The sequence below is a fragment of the Tursiops truncatus genome, chromosome 1, assembly GCF_011762595.2.
Source record: "Tursiops truncatus isolate mTurTru1 chromosome 1, mTurTru1.mat.Y, whole genome shotgun sequence".
NCBI lineage: Eukaryota > Metazoa > Chordata > Mammalia > Artiodactyla > Delphinidae > Tursiops > Tursiops truncatus.
In genome coordinates this window covers 140,453,871-140,481,103 of record NC_047034.1, presented here as the reverse complement: position 1 = coordinate 140,481,103, position 27,233 = coordinate 140,453,871, and the positions used below count along the sequence as shown (strand labels likewise).

The following is a 27,233-nucleotide window of genomic DNA, read 5'->3' as shown; positions in this document are numbered from 1 at the left end:
TACCATGGATGAGCTCCCAAAACATTATGCTAAGTGAAAGAAGCCAGACACAGTAGTCACATATTATGTGGTTCCATTTATATGAAATATCCAGAATACAGACAGAATGCAGATTGGTGGTTGGAGGGGGGAGTGGGAAGAAACTGGTTAATGAGTGAGGGATTTTACTTTGGAATGAATGATGGAAGTGTTTTGGAACTAGATAAGAGTGGTGGTTGAAGAACGTTGTGAATGTACTAAATGCCACTGAGTTGTTCACTTTAAAATGGTTAATTTTATGTCGTGAATTTTATTTCAATACATTTTTTTGAGTATAGTGATACAAGAATATAAAAGGTATCAGAACACTCATCTACTGTTTTTCACACTGCAGTTTATAATGTAAGAAGAAGAGGGGAGTAAAAGAAAATAAAAGTTTTAAACTAGAGTTTTCAAAAGATCAAAGCCATTTAAAAAGATTGAATTAGAAAGTTGAACAAATGATGACATGAAGGAAAAAATGGGAATAAAAACAAACAAATAAATTATCATTAGCCTGTTTCAACGAGAAGCCAGATTTTAGCATCAAGATGGTATAAGCTCAGATTTATTTACTAGATACAAAGTGGTGGCCGATGAGTTTTTCCAGGTTAGGTTCAGAATTATCACCTTAACTCTCTTTATAAGAACAAAGCAAAATATTAGTAAGTGATTTCATTGAAGATATCAAACATAAGTTAATAAAACTAAGAAATAATGGAGTTCATATATTTGTAGAGGAAAGCACTCCTTTGTATGGATGTAGAAAAAGAAGGCAAGATAGACTTAAATATGGGACATTCTTTTGACTTAGAATTTCAGTGTATATATATTCTCAGAGAATCCAGTGGATAGGAGAAACTATTGTAATTAGCTAAACTAATTTTAGTTACTTGCGTTTAGTGCAGCAATAAAAAGACAGAAAATGAATGCAAAATGTCATGTGTTTGGGTTGTAATATAAATCACCTATAAACTACAGAGAGAATTCAACAAGTATGTGAATTTTTACTAATAGTGACTGATTTTTCACTTTGTTTTCATTATTTGGTAGCTCCTTTGTCACTTTAATTAAATAATAATATTCTCTTTTGTCTTTGAGAAGTTGTGGAGTGGTGCTATGTCAGACACACCAAAAAATGCCCATTCTTGGCAGAATAAGAAAGTTAGCCTTTCTTTGATTGCAGATGATGAAAGCCATGAACAAGTCCAATGAGCATGTCCTGGCAGGAGGTGCCTGCTTCAATGAGAAGGCAGACTCTCATCTCGTGTGTGTCCAGAATGATGATGGCAACTATCAGACCCAGGCTATCAGTATTCACAATCAACCCAGAAAGGGTGAGTGTTTGAGCTGATTGAGGTTATAAGAATGGAAGATTGTACTGGAACTGGAGAGTTGGATATGTCAGTCCCATAACACTCACTGTCAGAATAGGTGACCACAGTTTGATTAAATTAACCTTTCCAAGCTTATTCTTTAGGAGTATGTTGACTACCCAGACTTAGAGTTGCAAATGGGATCTCTGTTATTGAGGGGAGCATCTTGAAAATACTGCCTCAGGATACTGACAGAGCCAGCATTGATATTTGAAGGTAGAAGACTAGGCCCCATGGTGAGAATATGCTTAGGTGGATTTAGAGCTTTTTGAATGACCATACCCAAAGAACGTTAATTAAATTAATAGGTTGACAGGATTCTGAAGGAAGCCTTCCAGATTCCGTGGTACTCAGAATGTGGTCTCATCACTTAGAAGATTGTTAGAGATGAAGACTCCATACCCCATTTCTGCTAAGTCAGAATTTGTGTTTTAACACAATTGCTGTGTTATTCAAATACACATGAGAATTTAAGAAGCATTGCTCAATGTGCCATTTCCTAAAGTGTCTTATCAGCTTCTATGGTTTTTTAAAATATTCACATAAATAAATAAAAGTTTAGCTTATTATATTAGACTGAGAAATCCTATGTTAAACAAGTTTAAGCAGATTTCTTTACTGCAGGACTTTTCAGAGCCTTTAACAAACTGATGTGTATTGTGATTTTACAAAAGCAGGATAGTGCCTAGACCTTCCCAAATTTATTTGACCATGAATCTTTTTTCGCCTCAGAATATCTCCTAAAACTAGCTTTCTTTAGTATGCTTTATGAAATACTTCTCTAGTAGACATACTGTAGGTCATTGTCTTCAGTGTATTTTTTAAATCAGTTGTTTAGTAAAGGCGTAAAAGGTACTGAGCACATGTATATTCAAATATACTATCTAAAATAGGTTGGTGATAAATCCACTATGCTCCCTATTAGTCAAATCATGTCTATAATATTTGAATAAGTTCTGGATATCATTAACGTAATTGGTGATAAAACTAGAAGGTCTTTAGAGGATGATTCAAGGCCTGTGAGATGTTTAGAAACTAGGTCAAAGGAAGACCTCTTGAATAAAGTATAAATGTTTAACCTGGAAAAGTACAGATTGAAAGAGGGTGAAAAATAGCTATCTCTATTTTTAAGGTTTTCTATTATGTGGAAACAATATTCAACTTACTCTCTATAGCTACAAAAGACCAAAACCAGCACCAGTGGGTGAAAGCTACAAGGATCTAGATTTGGGCTCAATTTGAGAGCACACTCTGTAACACTGAGAGCTATCCAGAAATAGAAATGGTTGCCTTGTGCTTTGTGGGCTCCCTGTCACTAGGAGTCTCTGACAAAGGCTGGATCACCTACCCATTAGAGATACTGTAGGGCCAATGGGTAGGAAGGTGGAATAGCTCAGTCCAGTTTAAGATGTGGAGAAATAAAAAGTGTAGTGCAGTTTTCATAAAGCTAAATGTAATTAAATATCCTTTCTTTCATGAAGAGGTGTTTGTCTTTTAAATAGGTGTTTGTTTTTTTAATAGCTCCACTTGGTAAATAAAATAGTTGGCAACCATATCTCCATATTCAAAATATATTTGATCTAAAAAAAGCAATGAATTAGATCAGGGGTCAGCAAACTTTTCCTGTGAATATGATAAATATTTTAGGCTTTGCAGGCCTGTGGTCTTTGTCGCCAACACTCTGGCATCATACTTCAAGAACAGCCATAGACAATATGTAAATGAATGGATATGGCTGTGTTCAAATAAAATTTTGTTTACAAAAACAAGCTGCAGACCAAGCCCTAGTCATGACCACTAAGATTTCTTTGCTTCTTGATTGAAGGAAGCACAAAACAGAATGGGAGAGTATATCTTAAAACCTCATTCTCTAAGCTATCATTAGTATTTGAATTATTGGTTACTTGTGTATTGTGGTGTATAGAGTCGGTGTTTTTTGTTTTCTGTATGATGATGGTTGGAGTCCCCAACTACCAAATATTTCATTATTATTTTCAACCCCTCCAACTCAGAGTCTTTCTTCATTAAACTATTTCTATTGCTATTTTAGTGACTGGTGCCAGTTTCTTTGTGTTCAGTGGCGCTCTGAAATCCTCTTCAGGATATCTTGCCAAGTCCAGTATTGTGGAAGGTAAAGAATGAGTTATTTACTGCATGTACATTAGTTCAGTCCTAACTGTACAACTGAAAAACAAGGGGCATTAAAGGAAGCCTTGGGCTTCCCTTGTGGCACAGTGGTTGGGAGTCTGCCTGCTGATGCAGGGGACGTGGGTTCGTGCCCCGGTCCGGGAGGATCCCACACGCCGTGGAGCGGCTGGGCCCATGGGCCATGGCCTCTGGACCTGCGCGTCCGGGGCCTGTGCTCCGCAGCGGAAGGGGCCGCAGTGGTGAGGGGCCTGCGTACCGCAAAAAACAAAACAAAACAAAAGAAACAAACAAAAAAGGAAGCCGTGTCACTTTTGCTGTAGACATTGTTTTTCTTTTTTGGATTGACGTCTAATTCCAGCTAGTCTCATTTTGACAGTGCTACCTGTCAACTCTAAACAAATGAATTAATCTGAGTACTTTCTTTTTTTTAAATAAATTTATGTATGTGTGTATTTATTTATTTATTTATTTATGGCTACATTGGGTCTTCATTGCTGCATGTGGGCTTTCTCTCTAGTTGTGGTGAGCAGGGGCTACTCTTCCTTGCGGTGCGCGGGCTTCTCATTTCAGTGGCTTCTGTTGTTGCAGAGCACAGGCTCTAGGCACATGGGCTTCAGTAGTTTGTGGCACACGGCCTAAGTAGTTGTGGCTCGCGGGCTCTAGAGCACAGGCTCAGTAGTTGTGGCACAGGGCTTAGTTGCTCCGTGGCATGTGGTATCTTCCCGAACCAGGGCTCGAACCCGTGTCCCCTGCATCGGCAGGCAGACTCCCAACCACTGCACCACCAGGGAAGTCCTGCCATAGACTTCTGACTCCTATTATTTATTCAATAGCATCTCACTCTACAGCTAATTAAAACTGTCATAAGGTTGCCTAGCTCTCCAAAGAAGGGAGTAAGTGGTAGAGGTATCATGGGACACCGACATAAAAGTTAAGAGATGGCTTTTCAGAGCTCTGGAATAAGGTGCCCAAAGGGTCATAGTCTGAATTCAGATATATCACTGGTGTGAATCTGTAAATATGTAGATGAAGTTCAGCCCCAATTACCCACAAGAATGCTGCAATCACCATTTGGTATACAGAATGGGATTCATTTGCTGCTGGTTTGCTATAATTGACGTGAAAAGTTAACTAAGTGAAATTTAATGAAAGGCTAATGAGCATATTGGTTATTTTCTTTAATTGATTTTTGTAATTTATTTTATTGAAGTTTAGTTGATTTATAATGTATTAATTTCTGCTCTACAGCAAAGTGATTCAGATATAATACACACACACACACACACACACACACACACACACACATACATTCTTTTTCATATTCTTTTCCATTATGGTTTATCACAGGATATTTATTTTCTTTGTCAACTATTCTTCACTTTTTTTTGATCTAGTTTACTCTTGTTGTATAACAAATTAAACCAGAATTTAATGGCTCAAAACAACTATTTTATCATGCTCACTGATTCCTCTGGGTCTGCCCTTGACAGGGCAATGCAGGGTTGGCTTGACCTTGCTCAGTGATGTCTGGGGCCTCAGTTGGGATAGCTTGAAGGTTGGTAGTTACTTGATGGCCGGGAGCTAGAATTATCTGAAAGTTTTTTGACTCACAAGTCTGGGGCCTGTGCTGGGATGATTTAAAGACTAGGAGTAATGACCAGAGTCCTTATCATCGGACTCCTTAGCATGCTGCCTTGGGATAGTTGGACTTATTACATGGTGGCTCAGAACTCCCAAGCACAAGTGCTCCAGCACAAGGCAGCAGCCGCACTGGTTTTTATGACCCAGCCTTGAAAGTCACACAGTGTCATTTCCACCATCCTCTAGTGTTGGAAGTGGTCATAAGCCTGCTCGAAGGGAGAGAAGTTAGACTCCATTTCTTGATGGGGAAATGGAAAGGTAGCATTGTAGAAAAGCATGTGAGACGGGACATATAGTGGTCATCTTTGGAAAATATAGTCTGCACACACAATGACAGGTTTTCATTTCCACAGTAGCTCACTCCAGTACCCTAAGGGCAGTTTTTCCTGAGGGTAGATTCCATTGTGTTAACTGAAATACATAGATAATCTTATGTGTGTTAAAAGAGATTGACTTTGATCTCCTCTATTGGTAAACTTAATAAAACAGCAAGTGAAGAGCAAAGTATGCTATTATACTACATAGCAGAAACACTCTATTAAGAAATTAAGATATCTAGGAGCTAAGCAGTTCTTTGGTCTTAAATGACTGATTAATGCCTATGTGATCAAATATTGACTACCTTTGAAATTGTGTCTTTATAAGGTGATTAAAAAGCACACCTTCAATGTTGTCAAAATGATAAATTGAACTGACACAGATTCTTACAAATGCAAAGCAATGTATTTAAAAGTTATATTTATGTCTTTGGGTTGGGAATTTCTTAGGCCTTACACTTCAATGTGTGTGTGTGTGTGTGTGTGTGTGTGTGTGTGTGTCAGTAGAGTAATTAGCTGCCTATTTATGAAATTTTTATTGAAGCTCTTTAGAAATTATCTTAGCTGAGAAAATTTTGTGTCAGCGAAGCAGGGTAATTGCTCAGCATGTGACAACTTTCTCCCTCAATTTCAGTATTTGCCTTTGACTCAGCTAGGTAGCAGCCCTAAAATAGTTATCATCTGTTGGCTACATGGTAGCCCATATAAGACACATGTGGTAGGTTTGCCTTATTGCTAGTCAATAAATGGATTTATTCCCCATCCCACTGCTGTTGTTTATTCAGTGATTTATTTTCAAACACTTACTGGCTTTCACTGTATGCAGTCTTAGTAAGGCGAGAGATGCAAACGAATAAATATGATCAGAGCATGATAGATGCATCAGTGGAAATACGAACAAAATCCTCTGTGTGTCCAAAAGAGGGACTTGACCATGTGTAAGTTTTCCCTTTGAGCAGTCTCAGGACAAACTTTGTTGTGCCTGAAGTGAAATCAACAGGCAAGTGTTTGAAGCAGAATCCATCCATCTTGGCATTTGCTCCTCATAACACTTTCAATGAGTAAGAGGTTCAGCTCAAAGAACAAAACCTCTTTGTATCTGTCAGCTTCAGAAAACAGAACAGAGTTTTACATTTAATCCTAGAGGGATTTGCTAGATGCCAGGTACAGGGTTTCACCTGCCCTTCTACCTGGCTTTGCATTGTTTCCATCTGTATTGTCTTGGTGCTGATTCTCAGATGGCGTTATGGTCCAGATCACTGCAGAGAACATGGATGCCTTGAGGCAGGCGCTGCGGGAGATGAAGGACTTCACCGTCACCTGTGGCAAGGCAGATGCCGAGGATCCCCAGGAGCACATCCACATCCAGTGGGTGGATGACGACAAGAATGTCAACAAGGGGTAAATGCGGCGACCTTCCCCCCTTGTGGCATTTCGTTATGGGCTAGGCTCTGGGTTTGGTCTATACTGGTGTTTTATAACTTTACTGAAAGCCCTGCCTAAGAAGAAAGGACTGCTTTGTATCATAACATGGAATTTTAAATTTCTGGTTTCTTGGCTTAATTTCTGAAGGAGTTTCTGTGCATATGTTTGAAGGGAGGAGGAGGGAAGGAGTTGATGAAACAAAACAATCCCTTTAAAGTTTTTGAGATAATAGTAAAACCTAAGCCTTTTTTGGTTTACAAAACACTTTTGCGAGTTTTGTTTCATTTAACAACTAGTGTTGTTATTTCTGTATTACAGATGAGTAAATAAACACCAAAAGGATAAATGACTCCATAAAGCTAGGAAGTGGCAGGGCTGGGACTGAAAACCACCTCCTTGGGCTTCAAATCCTATACTCTTCTCTAGTACATGGCAACTCTATTCTGATGGTTTAAGCCCAAACCTTGGAGTCATCTTTGACGCTTTTGTCTCACACCCTACCACCTAGTCCAACAGTAAATCCTGTTAGCTTTACTTTAAAATATTTCCAGAATCGTACTACTTCTCACTACCCCTGCTGCCATCATTTGGTCTGCATTATTGCAGTCGCCTCCTAATTGGTTTCATTGTTTCTAGTCTTGGCCTCCTCCTTCCCCCAGCCTAATCAATTTCCAGTACAGCAGCCAGAGCATTGTCACTTCTTTGCTCAAAACCCACCACTGGCTTCCAGTGTCATTCAGGGTAAAAGCCAAAGTCTTTTACGACATACAAGGCCTTACACAATCCCTCCGCCCACTTCTCAGAAGCAACACCTGGCTTCTTGCACGAATACATCAGCTGTGCTTCTGCCCTCAGACCTTTGTACCTTCTGTTTTCTCAACTTATACCCTGTTCCTATATAGCCACCCTCCGCCCACTTCTCAGAAGCAACACCTAGCTTCTTGCTCAAATACATCAGCTGTGCTTCTGCCCTCAGACCTTTGTACCTTCTGTTTTCTCAACTTATACCCTGTTCCTATATAGCCACGAGTTGCTCCCTCCCTGCTTCAGGTTTTTTCTAAAATGTCACTTTCTCAATAAGGCCTTCCCTGGCCAGCCTACTACATTATAAGCGTCTCATACACATTTCTTCCCTCCCCTGAATTATATTTAAGAGCACCTATAACTCTCTAACATATATTGTTATTTATTTATTTTATTATATTGCCCCTGGGATGTAAGCTCCATGAGGGCAGAAATTTTTGCTGGTTTATTTACTTCTGTGTCACCAGCACCTAAAACACTGTCCAGCACCAAGCAGTTCTTTTTTTAAAAAATTATTTATTTATTTTTGGCTGCGTTTGGGTCTTCGTTGCTGCGTGCAGGCTTTCTTTAGTTGTGGAGAGCAGGGGCCACTCTTCGCTGCCATGTGCGGGCTTTTCATTGCAGTGGCTTCTCTTGTTGCGGAGCATGGGCTCTAGGCACAGGCTTCAGTAGTTGTGGCACTCGGGCTCAACAGTTGTGGCTTGCAGGCTCTAGAGCGCAGGCTTAGTAGCTCCGCGGCATGTGGGATCTTCCCAGACCAGGGCTCGAACCCGTGTTCCCTGTATTGGCAGGCGGATTCCCAACCACTGCATCACCAGGGAAGTCCCCCAAGTAGGTTCTTTAAAAAACTGATTAATTGAATAAATATGTCATACTTCATTGTATTAAGCTTTCTCCCATTCATCCTTCAGGCAATAACTCTATGTGTGGGCTTCTGAAAATACAAAAATGAAGTCCACGTGGTCCTTGCTGACAGGTGACTTACTCTGGTTTTGAAGATAGTTATAAATAAGTCCACCAAAGTTCGGAAGATGCTCATAGAAAACTCTATAGGAGACAGTGAAGATAAAAAAGAAATGAGGAACTTGGTAGAGGTGGTCGGGCAGTATTCGGGAATGACTTCCTAGAGGAATGGCTGCTGCTTGAGCTGAGTCTGGTAAGATGAGTAGACATTTGCTGCATAGCTGTGGCAGAGTGGGCATTCCATTCTGAGGGACTAGCAGAAGCAAAGGCAGGTAGAGGGCATTTACAACAAGATTTTTTAAAAAATGGTTTTAAAACTTTTGTTATTGAACAAAAGGAAGCAATTTCTAAATCAATGAGTGTGTTTGCCTACTTTACAAATAACCCTTTATCTTCCCATACTTCCTGGAAAATTTCAAAATCAATTTGTGTTTAATTCTCTATTATATTTGGTTATTAGGTTGATGGTGTGAACTGATGAACAAGTGTCTATATTATCTGTCACAACAAATTCCATGGTTATTAGGACAAAAAAGTTGATAAACTGAAAATCTGATGCCTTAAGGTATTGGTAGCTAACAACAAGTAGGTTGCCCTTTCCTACAACACGTGCCAGTGGCAGCATCTTAGAACAAAGGACAAGAACTAGTCAGGGAAGACTCTTGAACCCAGGAGTTTAGTTTGTAGTGTGTAGACTGAATGTTTTCCAGCTTGTTCCACAGTGTCAGGGTAGCCTCTCTCAAAAGAGTGTTAATCAACTGAGGCTGCTCTATTTTTGACATTGTCTGATGAGTTAGAAGTTAAACTTCACAGTGGTTAAATAATTTTAATTCAGTCAAATGAAGCGAATCCCAATTTAGGTTAAATTTGACCTTTTGTACATAGAGATTCAAAAACATAAACAGGTTTGAAAATTGTTAGGAAAAGTTTGGAATCTTTGCGACAATTCTTTGGAATCCTCATTGGAAGGAGTATGTATCTCCACGTATTTATACTTGCTATATTTTGGAGAGGGCACGACCATAAAATGTGGCCTTTCTATTCAGGAATCTAGAAGTGATAATGTAGCACTGAAGGGAGTTTGTTGTGATAGATAATATAGATACATGTTCATCAGTTCACACCAGCACTGTCATAATTAACATACTTGGTCAAATAATTCCTTTAATCAATAAATACTTATTAACTGCCTACATTCCAAGCAGTGTGTCAGACCTGGAAATGTAGCACACAGAGGTGAGTATATCGTATACCCTCCCTTTCGGAAGTTCATTTGTGAGGCCAATACGCAGACGTCTGGAGAGTATGATGTGATGACTGTCGTCACAGTCAGGAGCGGAGTGCTGTGGCAGAGCCAGGGGAGAGCAGCATCGGTGGGGCTGTGCAGTCACTGAAGGGAGGAGTACTGGAGGAAGAGAGCAGGCTTGAGTAAACAGTTTCTTTACATTAAATAACCAGCTCCTGGAATCAGGACTCCTTTGTCATATGTGTGTTCCCTGAATTATTTCAGTGCATAGGCCCTTCCCTGAGAGCTCTGTTCATGTACATTTTTGTGCAGTGGCTTCTTCTTTTATGATGTTTTACACATGTGTTCAGCAAGGCACCCAGTGTAATTAGTAAAAAGACTTGACAAGAGAAGTGGTTCTTCTAACTTTGAGCTGCTTACATCTCTTTCCTTTTGTCTCTGTTTTAGTGTCATAAGTCCCATAGATGGGAAGTCCATGGAGTCTATAACAAGTGTGAAGATATTCCATGGATCAGAGTATAAAGCAAATGGAAAAGTCATCAGATGGACAGAGGTAAGGAAATGAAACTTGGCATCCTTGACCTCCTTTGAAGACAACTTTTGCTTGGCCCAGAGACACATTCTGGGCTGATTCTGGAGGATAAGAAAAATAAATAAATAAAATCTCTCTGTTTACCTTCTATACTCCAATTCTCTCTGGTCTATCTTAGCTCACTAGGAAGAAATGCACAAAGTGCGGCCTGCAGCAGTCAGACATCTCCTCCAGATGAACTAGTTTTTAGAGATTTTTTCACATTGGAACTCAACAAGGGTGTATCTCTGAAGGGTGCATACCATCTTTGCTGGATTCTTCAGAAAGCTGGGCTGGTTATGCTGCAGTTAAAACTGTCTTGGATAACGCAGTCTTTAAAAAATAGACTTATCTCACCAATAAGAAAACTAAAGCTCAGAAACTAACTTGTCCAAGATTACATGGCGACTAAGTAATGGCTGAGTCCTGATTCAAACCCAGATCTGGCCAATTCCTAAGCTCTTTTATTGTTCCTTAACGTGAAAGCTGTGTTAGAGGCTAACTTGGGAATGAGAGGACAGGGCAGAAACCCTGTATATGTGTACATGTCAGACAAATCAGAAAGTTTATTTTCTGAGAGTAAACAGGTAGGTCCTGTGTCTCAACTTCTTTTGAACCTCATTTATACTTGTCTATAAAATAAAGTATTAAATTATAAGATCTCTAGGATTTCTGGCAGCTTTAAAAATCTTATATATTTTTTTAAATCTAAGAAGTTCTTTGACTTCTACCTTTTCCACTTTACACACAGGGTAACTGAGGCCAAGGGAGGAGGTTAAATGCCTTACCCAGGTTTACCAGCTGGTTCCTGACAACACATAGACTAGAGGTTCTTCAGTTCTTGAGCTGTTGTTCCAAGTGGCTTATCATAATTTCATACCATGCTTGGTGTTTTCATATGCGGCTGAGTGGTTTTCTCTGCTTGCTTTGTAATGATCATCCCTTTGATATATTTTGAGTAGTGCAGGGTCTGGAACATGTAAATGTCTTTATTGCTTACAAAGTAGTTTGACCTGTTTCCTCCTTTTTGCTCCCTAGTAACCCACTGAGGCAGGGAGATGAGAAATGAGAAATTACATAATGAGTGAACAGTCTCAGAGAGGCCCGGGTGACTTGTGACTTGCCTAATGCTGGTTGCTGGCAGAGCCAGGGCCAGAAGTCTCCTGAGTCCCACTCCAGAGCTCCTTCCATCATTTCATGCTGCCATTCTCACTAGTGCATCGGGCGTAGGGCTTCAGAGTGGCCCCTTTGCAGTATTCTTAGTATAAGCCACTGCTTGAGCAGTAAGCTAGGGCGTGGTATATAGAAGCATTGTGTATTTACGTATCTGTATCTTTTACGTTTTGCTTTTATATCATTTAATTTTTATAATAACCAGAGAGAATAGGTGCTTCCCATTTTACAGAGGCAAGCCGGGCATTAAGAAGCTAAAGGACTTGCTCATGACCCTCCTCTATGTGACTAGGACTCAAGTCTCAGTTCCAAATCTGCTATGCTTCTGCTTGCGCCCAGTGCAGTGCTCAGTTCAAGGACACTGACACAGCTCTGGCCTCAGCAGTGGCAGAGCCATGTGGTGGGAAAAACTGTCTGTGATAAGAGGCAGATTCTGGTCTAGGCCCTGAGCGAGTCACCTCCCTTCTATGAGTAATCAGTAATATGAAGGTTTTGGGTGACATGATCTATAAGGTCCGTTCTCTTAGAAAGTTGTCCACATATTAAGGATTCCTTTTACAAGTTTACAGTGCAAAATGTAAGCCATTCCTGGTTCTGCGTAGAACATACCATTATGAGCATGGCCATGGCTTTCAGGTAGATAGGCAGATAGCAGCTACCATTTTGTGGATGCGGAGACTGTGAGAGGCAGAGGCTGTCTCTTAGATGTAAGATGTCAGTGCCCTACTTTTCTTGGCCCAAGGACCTCGTGGTGTCTGAGGTCTTCCTGCACATCTTAGGGAATCAGGTTGCTCGTACACGTGAGTTGGTGTACTCATTTCTTCCTACATCTCCTAGGCACAAGTTTAAAAGTCTCTTTTGTTTGGGGACCAGGTGTTCTTCCTAGAAAATGATGACCAGCACAGTTGCCTGAGTGATCCCGCAGATCACAGCCGACTGACGGAGCATGTTGCCAAGGCTTTTTGTCTTGCTCTGTGTCCCCACCTGAAGCTTCTGAAGGAAGATGGAATGACTAAACTGGGACTACGTGTGACACTTGACTCAGATCAGGTAAAGAGTCTCAGCCTTTGAAGCGGGACTTGGGCAGTATCTGTTCTCTGACATGTGAGTTTTCCTGCTGCAACCCAGAGAGTATAAGTCTCTGGACCTTGGGCCTGACCAGATACAGTATTTAGCCTTCCCTCTGTTGGTAATACAGCTGGATGTGCTGCTTGGTCAGACTCTCTGAACCATTGGAACTCTCTGGCTTCCTCCCCTGAATTCTTGCAAGGACTTTTCTTTTTAGTGTGGGCTAAGAAGTGTGTGTGAGGACCGGCCACCTCCGGTGTGAATGACATCAGGGCCAGCCTTTGAGACTCCCCAGCCCCGCCCTTTGGGAATCATTCTGCCTCCTTTAGAGAGCAGGTCCTAAGCTGTCCCATATCCTGTCGTTTTCTTAAACTACAGAAGACTTCTGCTGACTGGCCTCTGCAGCTCCCACCCCTTACTGGCAACATTTCCAAGCTAGTTAGTGGCTAGGACTTGAACTATTTCCCCATTGGGTTTCCTGTCAGTTCAGGTCTCCTGTGGCCGGGCTTCCCTCCCTGTCTTACTTATTAACCTTTTTGTATGCTGTTTGTAGTCACAATCCAGTCTTAGTGCACCCTGCCCCCACTTCCTTTCCCCAGAGTCTCTCTCCTGTGGCCCAGCACTCTAATCTCCCTACATTTCTTTTGGATTTTAGATCCATGTGACATGTCCCAGTGTTCCTGCTTTGATGCAGAGTTATGTCATTATCAGGGAAAATGTGAAAGGTTATATGTTTGGCTGCATTTCCTGACTAGTCATCAGTCAACAGATACAGTTATTTTCTACTAAAGGTCTTGCCCAGTGCTGTACTAAGCATGTCAAGGTAATACAAATGAGGTATTACGGTCCTTTCTCAAATGGTACTGAAAATGTGGCTGGAGAATTACCGCACATAAAACAATTTAAGAACAAGCATTTTTCTGCTAAATGTGTAGGGCTGTCGAGGGCAGGGGCCCCGTTTACATTCATCCTTGAATTCCTGTGTTTGTAGGTGTTCAGAAGATGGTGTGTGGAAGAATGGATGGAAGAACAAGTGTTCAGTTCCTGTTGTGTTAGCGAGTTTACCCAGTATATTTCTCGTTTTAATTTTCACAACCAAAGGTTTACGTATTACTGCTGACATTCCATACCTCTCTGTGTCCCATCCCCCCTTCCTGGGAAACTAAGACCCTAACAGATTAAGTGTCTGGCCCAAGGTCTCACAGCTATCATGTGGTAGAGGCAGGATGAATGATAGGATGGTAAGTGACAATTCAGGGAAGAGAAGGAGAAGTTTGTGTCTACTGCCAGTTCTAGCCCCTGGCCAAGAAGGACTTCTCCTTTCCTGCTCAGCCTCCTTGGCCCTCAGCCCTCTGGAGAGATCTTCTCTGTCCAGTAACCTCTCATCCCCTTCTTTCTGTGGTGTAGGTTGGCTACCAAGCAGGGAGCAATGGCCAGCCCCTTCCCTCACAGTACATGAACGATCTGGACAGCGCTTTGGTGCCGGTGATCCATGGAGGGGCCTGCCAGCTCAGTGAGGGCCCCATCGTCATGGAACTCATCTTTTATATTCTGGAAAACATCGCATAGACAGAGAGGACTTCATTTTTTTCTGTTCAGACCTGTTGCAACAGCAGTCATACCCAAATCATTTGCACTTTAGAACTGGAAAATTAAGATTTTGTTAACACTATTAATGGGGGAGGGGGTGGGGTGGGGGTTTGGGGGACGGGGTGGGAAAGGGTGGGTGGGGGGACAGATGTTCCATAATTCTAAGTCTTCTATGCATTGTCCACCGAGAAGATCTGGGCAGCTTCTGTTACTGCACCACAGTTACGCTATCCTTGCAGCTAATCCCCTTCTGTTACTGTTTAGACAAGAGTTCTGCTCCTCTGTTTTAAGACTTACTTTTGGTCTTGTGCTCAGAAATGTTCAGATGGGTACAGCCATCACCAAGGGTGGGGTGGGAGGGCAGAGGGGAAATAAAAAATGAAGCATCAGTCTTGAACTCTTTGTATAGGATGGATATAAAAAGGACAGTTTCACGCTGATCTTGTCCCAGTTACATCACAGCAACTTCAAGTAGGAGTCACACTTAGATTTTTTGTTTTTACTAGATTATTTATTGAAGTGAATCAAAGACCCAAAGGATTATCTCTCTTCTATTCAAGGAAGGGCGACTCAGTGTAAATGAGGTCACCTGGATAGTAGAGCCAATTACAGGATCTCTCAAGATCTGCCAGAGTGGATGAGACACTGAATCGGGCCTTTCTGTGAAAGCTGACAGAATATACCCAAGACATTTTTAGTTACAATATACACTAGAGATATTTTATTTTATGCCATGCCATGCCCTGCCGCTTGCAGGATCTTAGTTCCCTGACCAGGGAATCGAACCTGGGCCCTGGCAGTGAAAGTGCAGAGTCCTAACCACTGGACCACCAGGGAATTCCCTACACCATAGGTATTTAAAAAAATATTTTATTGAGAAATAATTTAAACTTCCAGGAAAGTGGCAAGTTAAAAAGTCCACCACCACCACCACCTACGTATGCTTTACCCAGATTCAGCTATTGTTCACAGATTAACTCATTTGCTTTATCAGTGTTCCTTTCCTTTTCTCTCTCCATAAAAAATTGAGGCACTTGAGAGTAAGTTGCATACATCATAGCCCTTTATCCCTAAATACTTGAATGTTTGTTTCCTAAAAATTAGCACATTTTCTTACATAACCATAGGACAGTTCTCAACTTCGGTGTGATACTTTAACCTAGCATCTGTCCAATAATGTCCTTCACAGCATCTTTCCCCTCCAGTGAAGCTTCCAGCATGATAAGACAGACATGGTAAGTTGCTGTCATGACTCACCTTTATCTTTTATGTCATTGGTATTTTTGGTGAATAAGGTTCCCCCAACTCATTTCTTAATAGAAAATGCCTCATTTTGCATTCAGTTGGTATTTCCTCATAATTAGGTGAATTACACATTGTTGGCCAGAATCCTACCTAAGTGATGTTGTGTCCTTCTTAGGACACAACAGGGGTCACTTAAGTGACCCACATTAGGGGTTACTTAATGTCCTTCTGCCCCTCACTGATGGTAAATTTTCATCACCTGGTCAAGGTGTGGTCCAGTTTGTCCACTGTATATTTTCCCCCTTGGAACAAATAACCAATACGTGTAGAGATATTTGCAGATCATGCAGATATCTTGCTCACTGAAATTTCCCCTTACAAGTTAGCATTCTCTGATGTTTCCTGTCTGAATTGATCTTTTACTATAATGGCTACAAATGATTTCTCAATTCCAGCACTTCCTCTACCTTTATCAGTTGTACTTGATTATCTATAAGCAAAAGCCCTTCTTTCTTATTTATTCATGTAATTAGTTTTCATTATGGACTTGGGATTACTTTTTGAATGGTTCTGATTCATTATTTTGGTGCTCAAATGGTTTCAGCTTTGGCCAGAGAGAACCCCTTCAGGTGAGCTCCCACATCCTTGTGACATGCTCCTAACATTTTTCTGAACACTTCCTTTTCTGGCCTAACAAGATGCCCCAGGGCCATCTTGGGCTAACCCTGTCCCAGCCTTGGAATCAGCCTGTTTTTTTTTTTTTTTTTTTAAGAGGAAGTGGTATTAGAAGCCAAGATTTGATTTACCAAATTATTTACCAAATAATATTTGGTTTACCAAATAATATATGTGATGCACTCTGATCATTTTCTCCTTCATTAAGAATTTATTTTGGTCACAGACCAAATAGATTTCACAACCCACAGTTTGAAAAACACTGCTCTAGGGCAACTCACTTCCTTGGCACTGGCATCTTCTAAACACCCAGGCCAAGCGAGAGGTTGGTCCCTCTTCAGTGAAAGCACAACTCCAAGAAGCCCCTGGAAGCTAGCGCGGGCCTCTGAGACAGTGAGAGGCTGCTCCTCAGTGGCTGGAGCTGGGCTTAGCACTTGGCAATTACAGGCTGTGGAACTACGTTTAGGGCAACAGCTGTTTTCTGAGGCCCAAGTGTGTCTAGCTAGGTATAGTTCTCTTCCGTGGTGGGGGAAATCAACCTTCTACATCTGCCTCTCCACAGCCTTCGCTGATGGTGGCTGCAGAGAGCTGGGATTGTGACCTTTCCCGTAGACTTGGAGCTTCTAAGGCAAGAAAAGAATGGGAGCCCACCGAACACCGGCTTGTAAGGACCGAGCCCTTGGACTGTCACCCCCCAAACCTGACAGGCACAGGATGCACTTGTTAATAACAGGGGTATTAATAACAGGGTTAATAATACTGGTAGTAGGTATTTGGGTGTAACATCTAGCTTGGTCTAAATATAAATCGGAGCTTCTGTAGGAGCTGGCTCCCTTGGTTCTGTCCTCCTAGAGAAGTTACCTTTCTTCCTGCCACCTAAATAGATCTTGCAGTTATCCATACCTTTTGGGATCAGTGCAAACTTTTAAATTCCCCTACTCTGGCCCTGCACAGTCAGGTCCATTCTCAATTGCATAAAGTGTCCTTTATGTTTAGTAAAATCATCTTGTGGAATTGGGCATAAAATAGCCAAAGCTAGTTCACTGTTTTCCCTCGTTTCATTTTTGTTTTTATACACTGTATGTTGTATAGAACTGAAACATCACATTTCTAAATAAGGCAGATTCTTCTATAATGTAAACTTAGATTGAGATACAGAGATCCTTATAAAGAGGAACAGAAATTGCCATTCTGGTAACATTAAATTTTTAAAAACTAAATTCTTACCAAATGCTCGGCAGTGTAGTTTCTCCATTTCTTTTTATCACCTCTTATCTGAGCACCTACCAGACTCTAGGGCTACAGAAATATGCAACTTTGCCCTGTATAAGTTCCCATCTAGTGTCTTCCCTCATGCACAGTGTTTCCTGAATGCTGGTGAGCTCAGAATTTCCAACTGAATTTACTTCTATCATAAATAGTCATCTGGGGAATAATTTATGCATTTAATGCATTTCAGACAACAAGCAGGCAATCTGCTTAACACTGTTTCTAGAGCAAGTTTGTGACGGTGGTTTCTATTTTAATAATAATGCTAAAATAATTTTAATAATGACAGTAATGGGATTTGGAGGATTGTAATGTAGCCAGAAGGGATAAGGAGCAGAATAGGAATGATAACGCCCATTTTAGAGTTTGGGAAGCTGAGGCCCAGAGAAGCGAAGAATCTATCTGTGATGGAACTGGACCAGGTGCAAGCTACCTGCCTCTACCTTCTACCAGTCTCAGCTCCACAGTTTCATCTTAAAAGCAGTTGCCTTTACTTTTTTTTTTTTTTTTTTTTGCGGTACGTGGGCCTCTCACCGTTGTGGCCTCTCCCGTTGCAGAGCACAGGCTCCGGACGCGCAGGCTCGGCGGCCATGGCTCACGGGCCCAGCCGCTCTGCAGCATGTGGGATCTTCCAGGACCGGGGCACGAACCCATGTCCCCTGCATCGGCAGGCGGACTCTCAACCACTGCGCCACCAGGGAAGCCCTGTAGCCTTTACTTAAGGGGCAAGATCTTTTAAGAGCTGCCCACACATATTTGGAAAACAAGCGCTCAAAAATTGGGAAGCAACAATGCAGGTTTCAGAATAGTGCTATAAGAAAGGAAAATAATAAACTAGTCTGCCCTTTAATTGTGAGCAAGACTTCCTGATTCTGAGATAAATTTCTTCCATATTTTATTCAGTTCACTAATTCAAAAGAAAATGTGCCTTGCACTAAATTGAAAAGAAATTTTAAAATTTAAAAATGATTTGGGTTGTGGCTGGTTCTCGACTGCTCATAAGTCACTAATCTGCGATGCTGAGTTGCTGCCTTTGGATAACTCTTAGGAGAAGATGAAGCTGGGCAGGCTCCTCCCATGCCAGTGACCCCTGCATGCCGTGGCTAAAACAAAGGCCTTTTAAGAACCTTAGTCTCTAAGTCCAGTGGGCGGCTTTGTCTTGCCTCTCTCAGCCTGGAAGTTCTGTTTTCCAAAAAGCAAAGGGCAGTTAAGCAGAATGAAATTGAACAGGTTATGATGGGAAATCTCTGAGCCACAGAAAACTTCCTATCAAATTTCTAGCAGAGGAGTGAGTTTAGAAATTCCTAGGGCTGGCAGAAGCTTCAAGCCCTCTTAGCACTGGTGAGTTGGGTGCAAACCCTGCGGGGAAGACTAGGTTGAGTCAGGAACCCTCTTTGCCACCCCTCTTTGCTCTAGGCCACCTTAGGAGGGCTAACAACCCTCCTTTTCATTCTAGATGGCTGCTTGTACGACATATAGATATGACTGCATTTAAGGGTTAAGGCTCACATCAGTGGAATTTTTGGTAGTTCACTCTGATAGGTAAGACTGGCCAGCAAGCTCTCAGAAAAGTTATTTGTTGTCCCTGCTCTGTTACCCACTGTAAGCTCTGCTCTTAAGGGCAGGGAAGCATGGTCCGGCTCCATCCCAGAAAAAGACACACACACAAAAGCTCAATCCCCGAGCTGTGCATTTGCAATGCTATAGTGATCAGTAAGTTGAATGTATCTGCTTTACATAAAGCCTTAGAAAATTATCTTCAGGAATGCTTTGTTGAACTTAATGCTTCAAAAAAAGGGGGAAAAAAGATGCGGTATTAAAGTTTATTTCTAAGAGATGTAGAATATTGCAGTTTTGAACATTAAATCTGTTGCAACTATAAATCCCTCCATTATTTCCATCCATTCAGAAAAACAAAGCCAAAGGAGAATTTCTTGGGAAGAAACGAAGGGATTTCCCTAGGTGATGAGCTGAAGAGGCAAGGCTTCCCCTGCCCTGTCTCTAGAGGAAGCCATAGCAGCAGTTTCTGTCAATTAACAAATGTTACTGCCACTCTGGCTTTAAAAAGTGACAGGGAGCAGCAGGGCTTTTGTTTAGGACTTTCATGGTTACTTTGTGAGGAGAGTGTAAATCCCCTACAATGAGTTAATTAGACCTAGTTTCTTAAATAAAATCAGCTACATAATATATATACACATATATATATAGTTTTTCTTTCCTAGTTAACATTCTTTCAGTCTTAGGTACATGGACCAAACCCAACACAGCCCTACCCTTACTTCCCACCACACAGTCCTGAACAAACTTCCACTGAGAGCTCTGAGAAGCAGGGAGGCTAGTGCAGCAGCTGTCAGGAACCAAGGCACAGGCACAGGCAGGGCAAACTGAGGGGGTAAACTGAGTTGTGTGGGATAGGCTGCCACTGGCCACCTGGAGTCACAGAACCCTGCCCCCGCCCTAAGCAGGGGGTGTGGCGGGGTGTCCAGATCACACTCGAGTTTTCCCATCCCTTACAGTTCTATCTTTTAAAGGCACATCTAGAAATGGTGCAACTGGGGGCTGGGGCAAGCTGCAAGCAGTTGCTACCCAGGGGTTAAGGGGTTACAAGGCTCCATGGCAGAGCAGTGAGGCTGTCCTTGCCCTCCCCCAGACGGAGGGGTAGGGGGAATCTTGGAATCCAGCCTGTTTGGGTGGAGGCCTGGGGAGGGGCCAGCAACAGGAAAGACTAGGGCCTGGTCAATATGCAAGTACTTAACAGGTCTTTGGTGCTTGTGCAGCAGCATCTCCTTTATGTACAATGACCGCTATCGCCAGCAAAGCCCGGGGGGGGGGGGGGGGAAGCTGGAGAGGAATTGCTGGCCTGACTCCACTCCCTACATTGACCCTCTGTTGCACAAGGGCACAAAGCTCAGGAAGTCTAAACTGCAGTGAATGTACAAGTAGATTTTAGAAAGGGTTTCCTGAAGACAGACCTGGGAAAGTTAACTTCCTTCCCCAGTTCTGCTGAAGATCACGAGACACTGAGCCTGAGCACTACCCAACCAACAGTTTTGCCTCTTGGTCTTCCTCACAGATGAGAAATTCCTAGGCTTTCTCCTTAGATATGAGTTGAGTACTGGAAGGGTCCCTGGAGGGCCCAGGCAGTGAGCAGGGGACAGAGGTTCTAAGGGCCCAGAGAGCTGCCCACCTCACAGGCCCCTGGGCTCCAGGACCAGCCAGTTCTCGGTGACCATCTGCACATCCTGGCCACTCAGAGGCTCCCGCAGCCTCACCTTCACCTCCAGCTTGCCCCCAGTGGGCTTCCTTCCGTCCAGGACCTGTGAGGACCACGGAGAGGGAGATGGTAACTGAGGGGGAAGGGGTGGGGAGCAGGGAGCTCCCTGTGCTCACAGGTGAGGAGAGAGAGGAGCTAAAAGCATCCTGCATCTCAACACCAGAGTCTCCATCTCAGGACAACCCCACCCTCCTGCTGTTTGATGGTGGTGGTTTTAGGTAAGTCTTATTAAAAAAGTCATATGTAAATCCAAATAAGCACCAATGCTCTGAAGTGGAAGTGAGAAACCTAGAGCTCTGCTTACTCAATTTTCCCCACAGTCCCCTTGGCAACTCCTGGAAGAAATGCTCTGGCTTCAAGGTGCAGCCTGAAAAATCACTGAGCCCAAAACTTCAGTTCACAGATGGCCCAGAGAAGTGAATGATACCGTCACACAGCCACTGTGCAGCAAGGTCAGGACGTGCTTGTCTTTCCAGCCGCCACGCTACTTCCCTCCTATGCAGGAGACGGGGCGGCTGGAGTTCAAAGCAGTGCTACAGAATTGTGAAGTCTAACCAACCTCACTGGGGCTGATACAGGCCCCACTTAAGAACTCCCCCTAACAGGCAGAGGCAATGTAGTGGGAAAAGCCCCAGCCTACGAAGGCATCAGCCAGGGTCTGGGCCTAGTTGTGCCAGAGAGGCTCTGTCCGAGCTTGTGGAACACCCTTCTCCTCTGGGAACCTTAGTTGCCTCATCATCAGGGGCAAGTTCTGGGAGTCCCTGTGAAATTCAGTGAGTTCAGGGAAGCTTAAGGAGCTGTCTGGGGCTGATTCCTAAACACGGACTAGCTGTGTTCTGGTGGGTCCCTCCTCAGGAAATACATTATCAACTTTATGTCCAGAGCTTGTTCTACTTCATCACGTTGCCAGACAACTGCCTCAACCATAACCTGCCCCCAGACACCTAGGAATCTGTGTGTGCCAAGTTGACAGCTGTGATCAGGCCCCTCAAAAGCCCCCTAGTCCACCGTCCCTGGGAGCCTGAGTAGTGCAGAGCGTCTTGGAAGGACTGTAGCTACTTCCTCTCTGGGTGACGCTGTGAAATTTTCTCAGACCCTCTGAATCTCTTCATTTGTGAAATGGGCATAGCACATACTCTATAGCACACTTATGGATATTTTTAAATTAATGGGCACAGAAAACCCACAACAGGGACTGATGTTCAGTGAACGTTGGCTCTTTTCTTGCCAAGTCCTCCGATTTGCCCACCCTACCTCCACAATCTCTCTGATCTCACACTCATTCTCCAGACGCTCCAGTTTCAGGTGGGCTGTGCCGACCAGCTTGTCACTTCTGAAGAAGGATCTGGAAAGCCAAGAGTCAGCAGAGGATTGGACTGGGCAGGGAAGGCAGAAATGAGCTGGCTAAACCCAGCACAAGAAAACTGAATGGTAGCAGGGGCAGCAGCAGCAACAGAAACCAATCCTTCCCCCCAGCCCACCTTGGCAGTGTGACTGACCAGAGCCCTCACCCTTTGTGGAAGATTTCAAACTTGATTCCTTTGCTTTGAATCACCCTCCTGAAGCCCCGGTGGTTTCGGTTGATGTTTAGTTTGAAGAGCTGATTAAATTCTGCAAGAGTGGGGAGAACACAGAGGAACTTGGCTCTCAGGGATTTCCTGACGAAGTGGAAACTGGCTCAGGGCTGGCCTCTCCTCTCAATCTTTCTGCCTGCAATTCGGAGTCACTGCCACCAGAGGGAGGTAGAGAGAGCATCGAGGTCCTGGCCTTGAAGTCCACTTGGACAGTTCTTGTTAGACACAGATCAAACCAAAATGGGAAAGGCTTGGAATTTGGAGTCAGGATTCCTGGATTCAAGTCCTGTTTCCACCATCTCCTTGCTGTGAGGCCCTAGGCAAGTCCCTCTACCTCTCTGAGCTTCAGTTTCCCCAATTACCTTAGAGAAGTAGTAGTAATACCTGCCTTTACCTCCTAAGCTGAGAAGACCAAGTAAGATAATAGATCTGAAAGCACTCTGGAAACACAAGTGCTGCACAGATATATCAGAGGGTGAGAGGGAGGAGAAAGCAGCCCTCACGTGGGTCCTCACCTGGAGAGTTTGTGTTTTTCACCACAGCTGTTTTGTTTTTTTGAGCCTGGTCCTAAAGCAGTGAGAAGAGAGGAGTCAGGACAGCTTGAAAAAACAGAGCTACAGGGCCAGGAACTCTGGGCTACATCAATGCTGAGGGAAGGGACCCACAGAGGGAATGGGCCCAAGGGTCTTCAAACCCCTCCCTATAGCCAGACTCCAGGGATGGGGAGAAATAGAGCACAGGGCCCTGGAAGGGAAGATGGGGTTCACAGGATCCTATTGCTACCTGAATCTCACCAAATTAGGATAGTGGAACTCAAACCGCACAAAAGCATCCAAGTCATCAGGGGTCACCCCTATGAAGGAGAAGCAGGAGTCAGGGTCAGAGGGAGTAGCCAGGAGTCCAGCACTTGATGCAGAGGGAGAGCCAGTGCCTCCTTAAGCAGCCAGGAGTGGAGAGTCTAGACAAGTGCCTCTTAGAGTAGGGGTGGCCCTAGGGCTACCTGGAGGGGCTGGGAGGTTCATTCCCCGGACAACAATCAGATGCATTTCTGTGCTGTTCAGTTCTGCGAAGATCCTAGAGCCACGAAGCAAGGAGAAAGAGCCCAAAGTGAAGGAGAGCAGTAGGAAAAGGTCCCCTCTTCCAGTGGCTGCCCACCCAGCAGGGTGGTGGACAAGAGGAGAGTGGGCCCAGGGAAGCAAAGCTTGTCTGAGTAGAAGCAGCAGAGCTGGCGTGCAGACCTCGGTCTGTGACCCCTAGTCCAGGGCTCTTTCCCCAGCCACCACACAGCTCTGAGTCCCTCCTCACAGACAGGCACCATGTCCTACTGCTCCCCAGCCCCAGGGCCTACTTCAGGGTCAAGCCTGGGAAGCTTCACTCAAGGGGCCTAAGTCTCCACCCCTGGCTCCCAGCTTCTTGCCCAGTCCCTGCCTGGAGCCACGGTCTCCCTTAGGCTTTGGCACCTCACAGTTTGGAATGTCTTCAGCTCAAAGTGGTGGCTGGGAGGGTCAAGGCCCTGGGCCTGGGCCAGCTGCAGGATCTCAAGCTGCTTCTTGCGGTCTTGAGCAAGATTCTCAAACCTGACAGGGACAGGTGTGCACATCAGCATGGCAGGGCTCATTTTCTGCTCCCCACCCCACAAGCTCCAGCCCCAGCCCCGCACTTACCGGGTAGTCTCGGCCACATTGCCCTGGTGCATAAACTGCTTGGAGAACAGCACACACTTCTGAAAATGGGGGCTCAGAGTGAATCCAGAGTCCAGAGCAGGACCCGTCTAGGTTGGCCTTCGAGGCCTGACTTCTGAAAGGTCCAACCTTCTGTAGACTCACCCCTCTCCTCCAACACGTACCTCAAGTTCACTGCTCCCAAGTCCCATTGCACTTCTCTGAGTTTTTGCTGTTTCCTCTCCTGAGGATAGCCATTCCCCTAAATTCCCTTAGCAAACTCCTATTCTTCATTAAAACCTAACAGAAAGGGACTTCCCTGGTGGCGCAGTGGTTAAGAATCCGCCTGCCAATTCAGGGGACACGAGTTCGAGCCCTGGTCTGGGCAGATCCCACATGCCGCGGAGCAACTAAGCCTGTGCGCCACAACTACTGAGCCTGAGCTCTAGAGCCCACGAGCCACAACTATTGAGCCCGCGAGCCACAACTACTGAAGCCTGTGCTCCTAGAGCCCGTGCTCCACAACAAGAGAAGCCACGGCAATAAGAAGCCCGCACACAGCAATGAAGAGTAGCCCCAGCTTGCCGCAACTAGAGAAAGCCCACGCGCAGCAAAAAAGACCAAGGCAGCCAAAAATAAACTAATTAATAAATTAAAAAAAAAACCTAATAGAAGTATCACTTTAGAAAGCAGACTTGCAGGCAGCCGTTCAGATAGATACACATACACCCAGTTATACATCTATGTATATCTTACATACATACACACACACACACACACACACACACACACGCATATCTGTCTCCCCAAACACTTCTTCCTCCCATCTTCAAAGTAATTCCCCCTGCACTCTGTTTGAACTTCATAACCACCCTGGCAAGAGGGGCATTAATCATCCATTTTATAGATGAGGAAAGTGTGGTTCAGAGAAGGGAAGTGCCTTACCCAAGATCACACAGCCAAGTAAGCAGAAGAGCTAGAATTTGAATCCTATCTTGCCTTTCACCAAGGGGAGGCTGTGGGCACTGAAAGGGGAGGACAGACAAGCAGTTTACTGACCTCATGTTGCTCCAGAAGCATTTTTTGTAGCTGGGCATACACCTCCTCAGCCTTCTGAGAGAGTCGCAGGTCCTCATGGTGGATCAGGATGAAGTCGCCCTCCTCATCCGTTAAGGGTGAAGGCACCTGCCCAGGTCACAAGGCCCCTCAGGGGCCTCAAGAGTTAGATTATTCCTCTACTGAGCCTAACAGACACAGGAATCCAAACGAAATGTTTCTCCAGCCTCTAGTAACCTCCAGTGATGGGAACTCATTGCCTGCCATCCTATCCCAGGCTGCTACAATGCTCTGCTTTCCTCTGGCCTTGCCCGTCCTGGTCAGCTCTCACCACAGGCAGCCCCCCTGGCCTCCCCTGGCCTCTCTTGGGGTCCTGGGACAGAGAGATGCATAAGCACAAGGCTTTCTCAGCTGTCACCACATCCTACTCAGGTCCCACCTCCTCCAAGCAGCCACCTTGTTCAGTCTGCATGTCCAGCCGGCCACCCGCCTCTCTGCCTGAGAAGTCCTGCTGCTCATTAACCAGGCGACACTCACCTTGGAGAGGTCCACAGGTCGGCCAGCCCGCACCTGGATGATCTGAGCCTCAAGGGATTTGGCCACCCGCAGATGGGCTTTGGCCTGCTCCAGGTCCTGGCCACGCTTGGCCTGCAGGGCTGCCCGCTGGTATTGCAGTTTCCGTGCCTGCAGCAGGGCCACCTGTTCTTGCACTGGAGGGAGGGGACGCTGGTCAGAGCCATGCCTGCCTCTCACTAGAGCCTTCACTCCTCCATCCCTCTTCTCCCCAACTCACCAGCCGGACTCAGTGACTCCTTAGAACTCGAGGCTTTGGGCTCAGGCAGGGGCCGGGATGAAGGGACCAGAGGCTGTGCTGGCTTCTTGGCCACTGGGGCCTGGGCTGGGGGCTCATCCTGCAGGTGCCCAGGAGGCTGTCACAGGAGGCTGTTCCCCACCCCGGCCATGGCAGTTTCCAGACTCGGGCTCTCTTCCTAACACTGTACTACTTACTCACTGTGTGACCTGAAAGGAATGGCTTTCCCTCGTGGGCCCTAGAGAGTCTCAGAGCTAGAAGAAGCCTCAAAAGCTCTCTGAGCTAACCTCCCAACATGAGACAGCAGGGTAATGGGGATCAAACCTGGGCTCTGGAGTCAGAAACACCTTGGTCTGAATCCAGCTCTGCTAATTCCTAGCTGGGTGCCCTTGCCCAAGTTTTTTCTCTGTAAAGTAGAAGAAAGAATATCTACCTCGCTGGACACCAGTGTTTGGGTTCACCCCTCATCTGCTGTTTCCCCCCACCAACCCCTGGAGCCTCGGGCACTCAGCCAAACCTTGTCCTCGTCCTCGTCTTCCTCTGCGGGGGCTGCATCCTCCGAGGAGGCCAGTTTCTGGGCAGCTGCTAAAGTAGCTGCCACCACGTCCTCCTCGGTACCCACAGTGGGCTCCCAGCCAGGTATAGGGGGGAATCCTGTAGAAGAGAGACAACGGGGAGAGGGTTCGGGTAGCCCTGGGGAGGCACCCGATTGCTGCCGGTCCTGTGTGGGTCCTCCTGGGCACGGCTGGGATGGGTGCCTCCCCCAGAGCGGAGGCAGATCTGTGAGAAATCGTTTCCCCTTCCCCCCATCCTGCTCAGGGACCTCATAAGCCCCCAGGCCAAGCCCCACTCACCTGGAGGAACAGGCAGCTCAGCAAAGTCAACTTTCCGTCCTGCTCGGTGGGCTCGAATGGCATCTTGATATTGCTGCAGGGAAGGAAGGGAGGGAGGGGTTGATGGTGGGCAGCAGTCTGCAGGCTCCACTCAGGGAGAGACAGGAAGAGGACAAAGACAGCAGCCCCAGGAGGAAAAAGCACCCCTGAGGCAGCAAGAGCTCCAGAGAGAGACAGACAGATGAAGACTCAAAGACCAGGGAGCAGACAGACAGCAGCCAGCCAAGGAGGGAGGCTGCAGGCCCACCTTGGCAATACGCTCGTGCATCCGGGCCTTGCGCTCATCCCCACTGCCCCGAGCCTGGGTGCCTGCCTCACGGTACTTGTTCAGCCTCTGCTGCAGGGCGTCTAGCACTGTCTGTGGCTCAGCAGGGGCCACTTGAAAGGAGAAAGGAGACGGCCTCAGCTCTGCCTGCCTCCCCCCAGGCCCCCACT

General features: G+C 45.0%; 2 protein-coding genes across 14 annotated transcripts in view; one reads left to right on the top strand and one right to left on the bottom strand.

Moving 5' to 3' along the window:
* ZFYVE9 (zinc finger FYVE-type containing 9) overlaps nt 1–14,437 on the top strand; it is a 228,733-nt gene extending 214,296 nt beyond the window's left edge. For 5 of the 7 annotated variants that reach the window (XM_073789802.1, XM_019937810.3, XM_033866747.2 and 2 more), the window contains 6 exons: nt 1,205–1,355; nt 3,445–3,525; nt 6,739–6,901; nt 10,386–10,491; nt 12,556–12,732; nt 14,158–14,437. In XM_073789802.1, coding sequence (XP_073645903.1) covers nt 1,205–1,355; nt 3,445–3,525; nt 6,739–6,901; nt 10,386–10,491; nt 12,556–12,732; nt 14,158–14,319 — 840 coding nt within the window. In that variant the 3' untranslated portion in view covers nt 14,320–14,437. The other 2 variants (XM_019937808.3, XM_019937809.3) reach the window with 2 other exon arrangements.
* Nucleotides 14,438–19,338: 4,901 nt separating this feature from the next.
* CC2D1B (coiled-coil and C2 domain containing 1B) overlaps nt 19,339–27,233 on the bottom strand; it is a 14,570-nt gene continuing 6,675 nt past the window's right edge. For 6 of the 7 annotated variants that reach the window (XM_033866727.1, XM_073789808.1, XM_033866728.2 and 3 more), the window contains 14 exons: nt 27,046–27,176; nt 26,760–26,832; nt 26,423–26,559; nt 25,888–26,005; nt 25,632–25,804; nt 25,098–25,223; nt 24,042–24,100; nt 23,838–23,954; nt 23,378–23,451; nt 23,172–23,230; nt 22,893–22,944; nt 22,315–22,414; nt 22,058–22,148; nt 19,339–20,846 (listed from right to left, as the gene is read on the bottom strand). In XM_033866727.1, coding sequence (XP_033722618.1) covers nt 20,718–20,846; nt 22,058–22,148; nt 22,315–22,414; nt 22,893–22,944; nt 23,172–23,230; nt 23,378–23,451; nt 23,838–23,954; nt 24,042–24,100; nt 25,098–25,223; nt 25,632–25,804; nt 25,888–26,005; nt 26,423–26,559; nt 26,760–26,832; nt 27,046–27,176 — 1,439 coding nt within the window. In that variant the 3' untranslated portion in view covers nt 19,339–20,717. Of the gene's footprint in view, nt 20,847–22,057; nt 22,149–22,314; nt 22,415–22,892; nt 22,945–23,160; nt 23,231–23,377; nt 23,452–23,837; nt 23,955–24,041; nt 24,101–25,097; nt 25,224–25,631; nt 25,805–25,887; nt 26,006–26,422; nt 26,560–26,759; nt 26,833–27,045; nt 27,177–27,233 lie in introns of those variants that run through there. The other variant, XM_033866734.2, reaches the window with a different exon arrangement.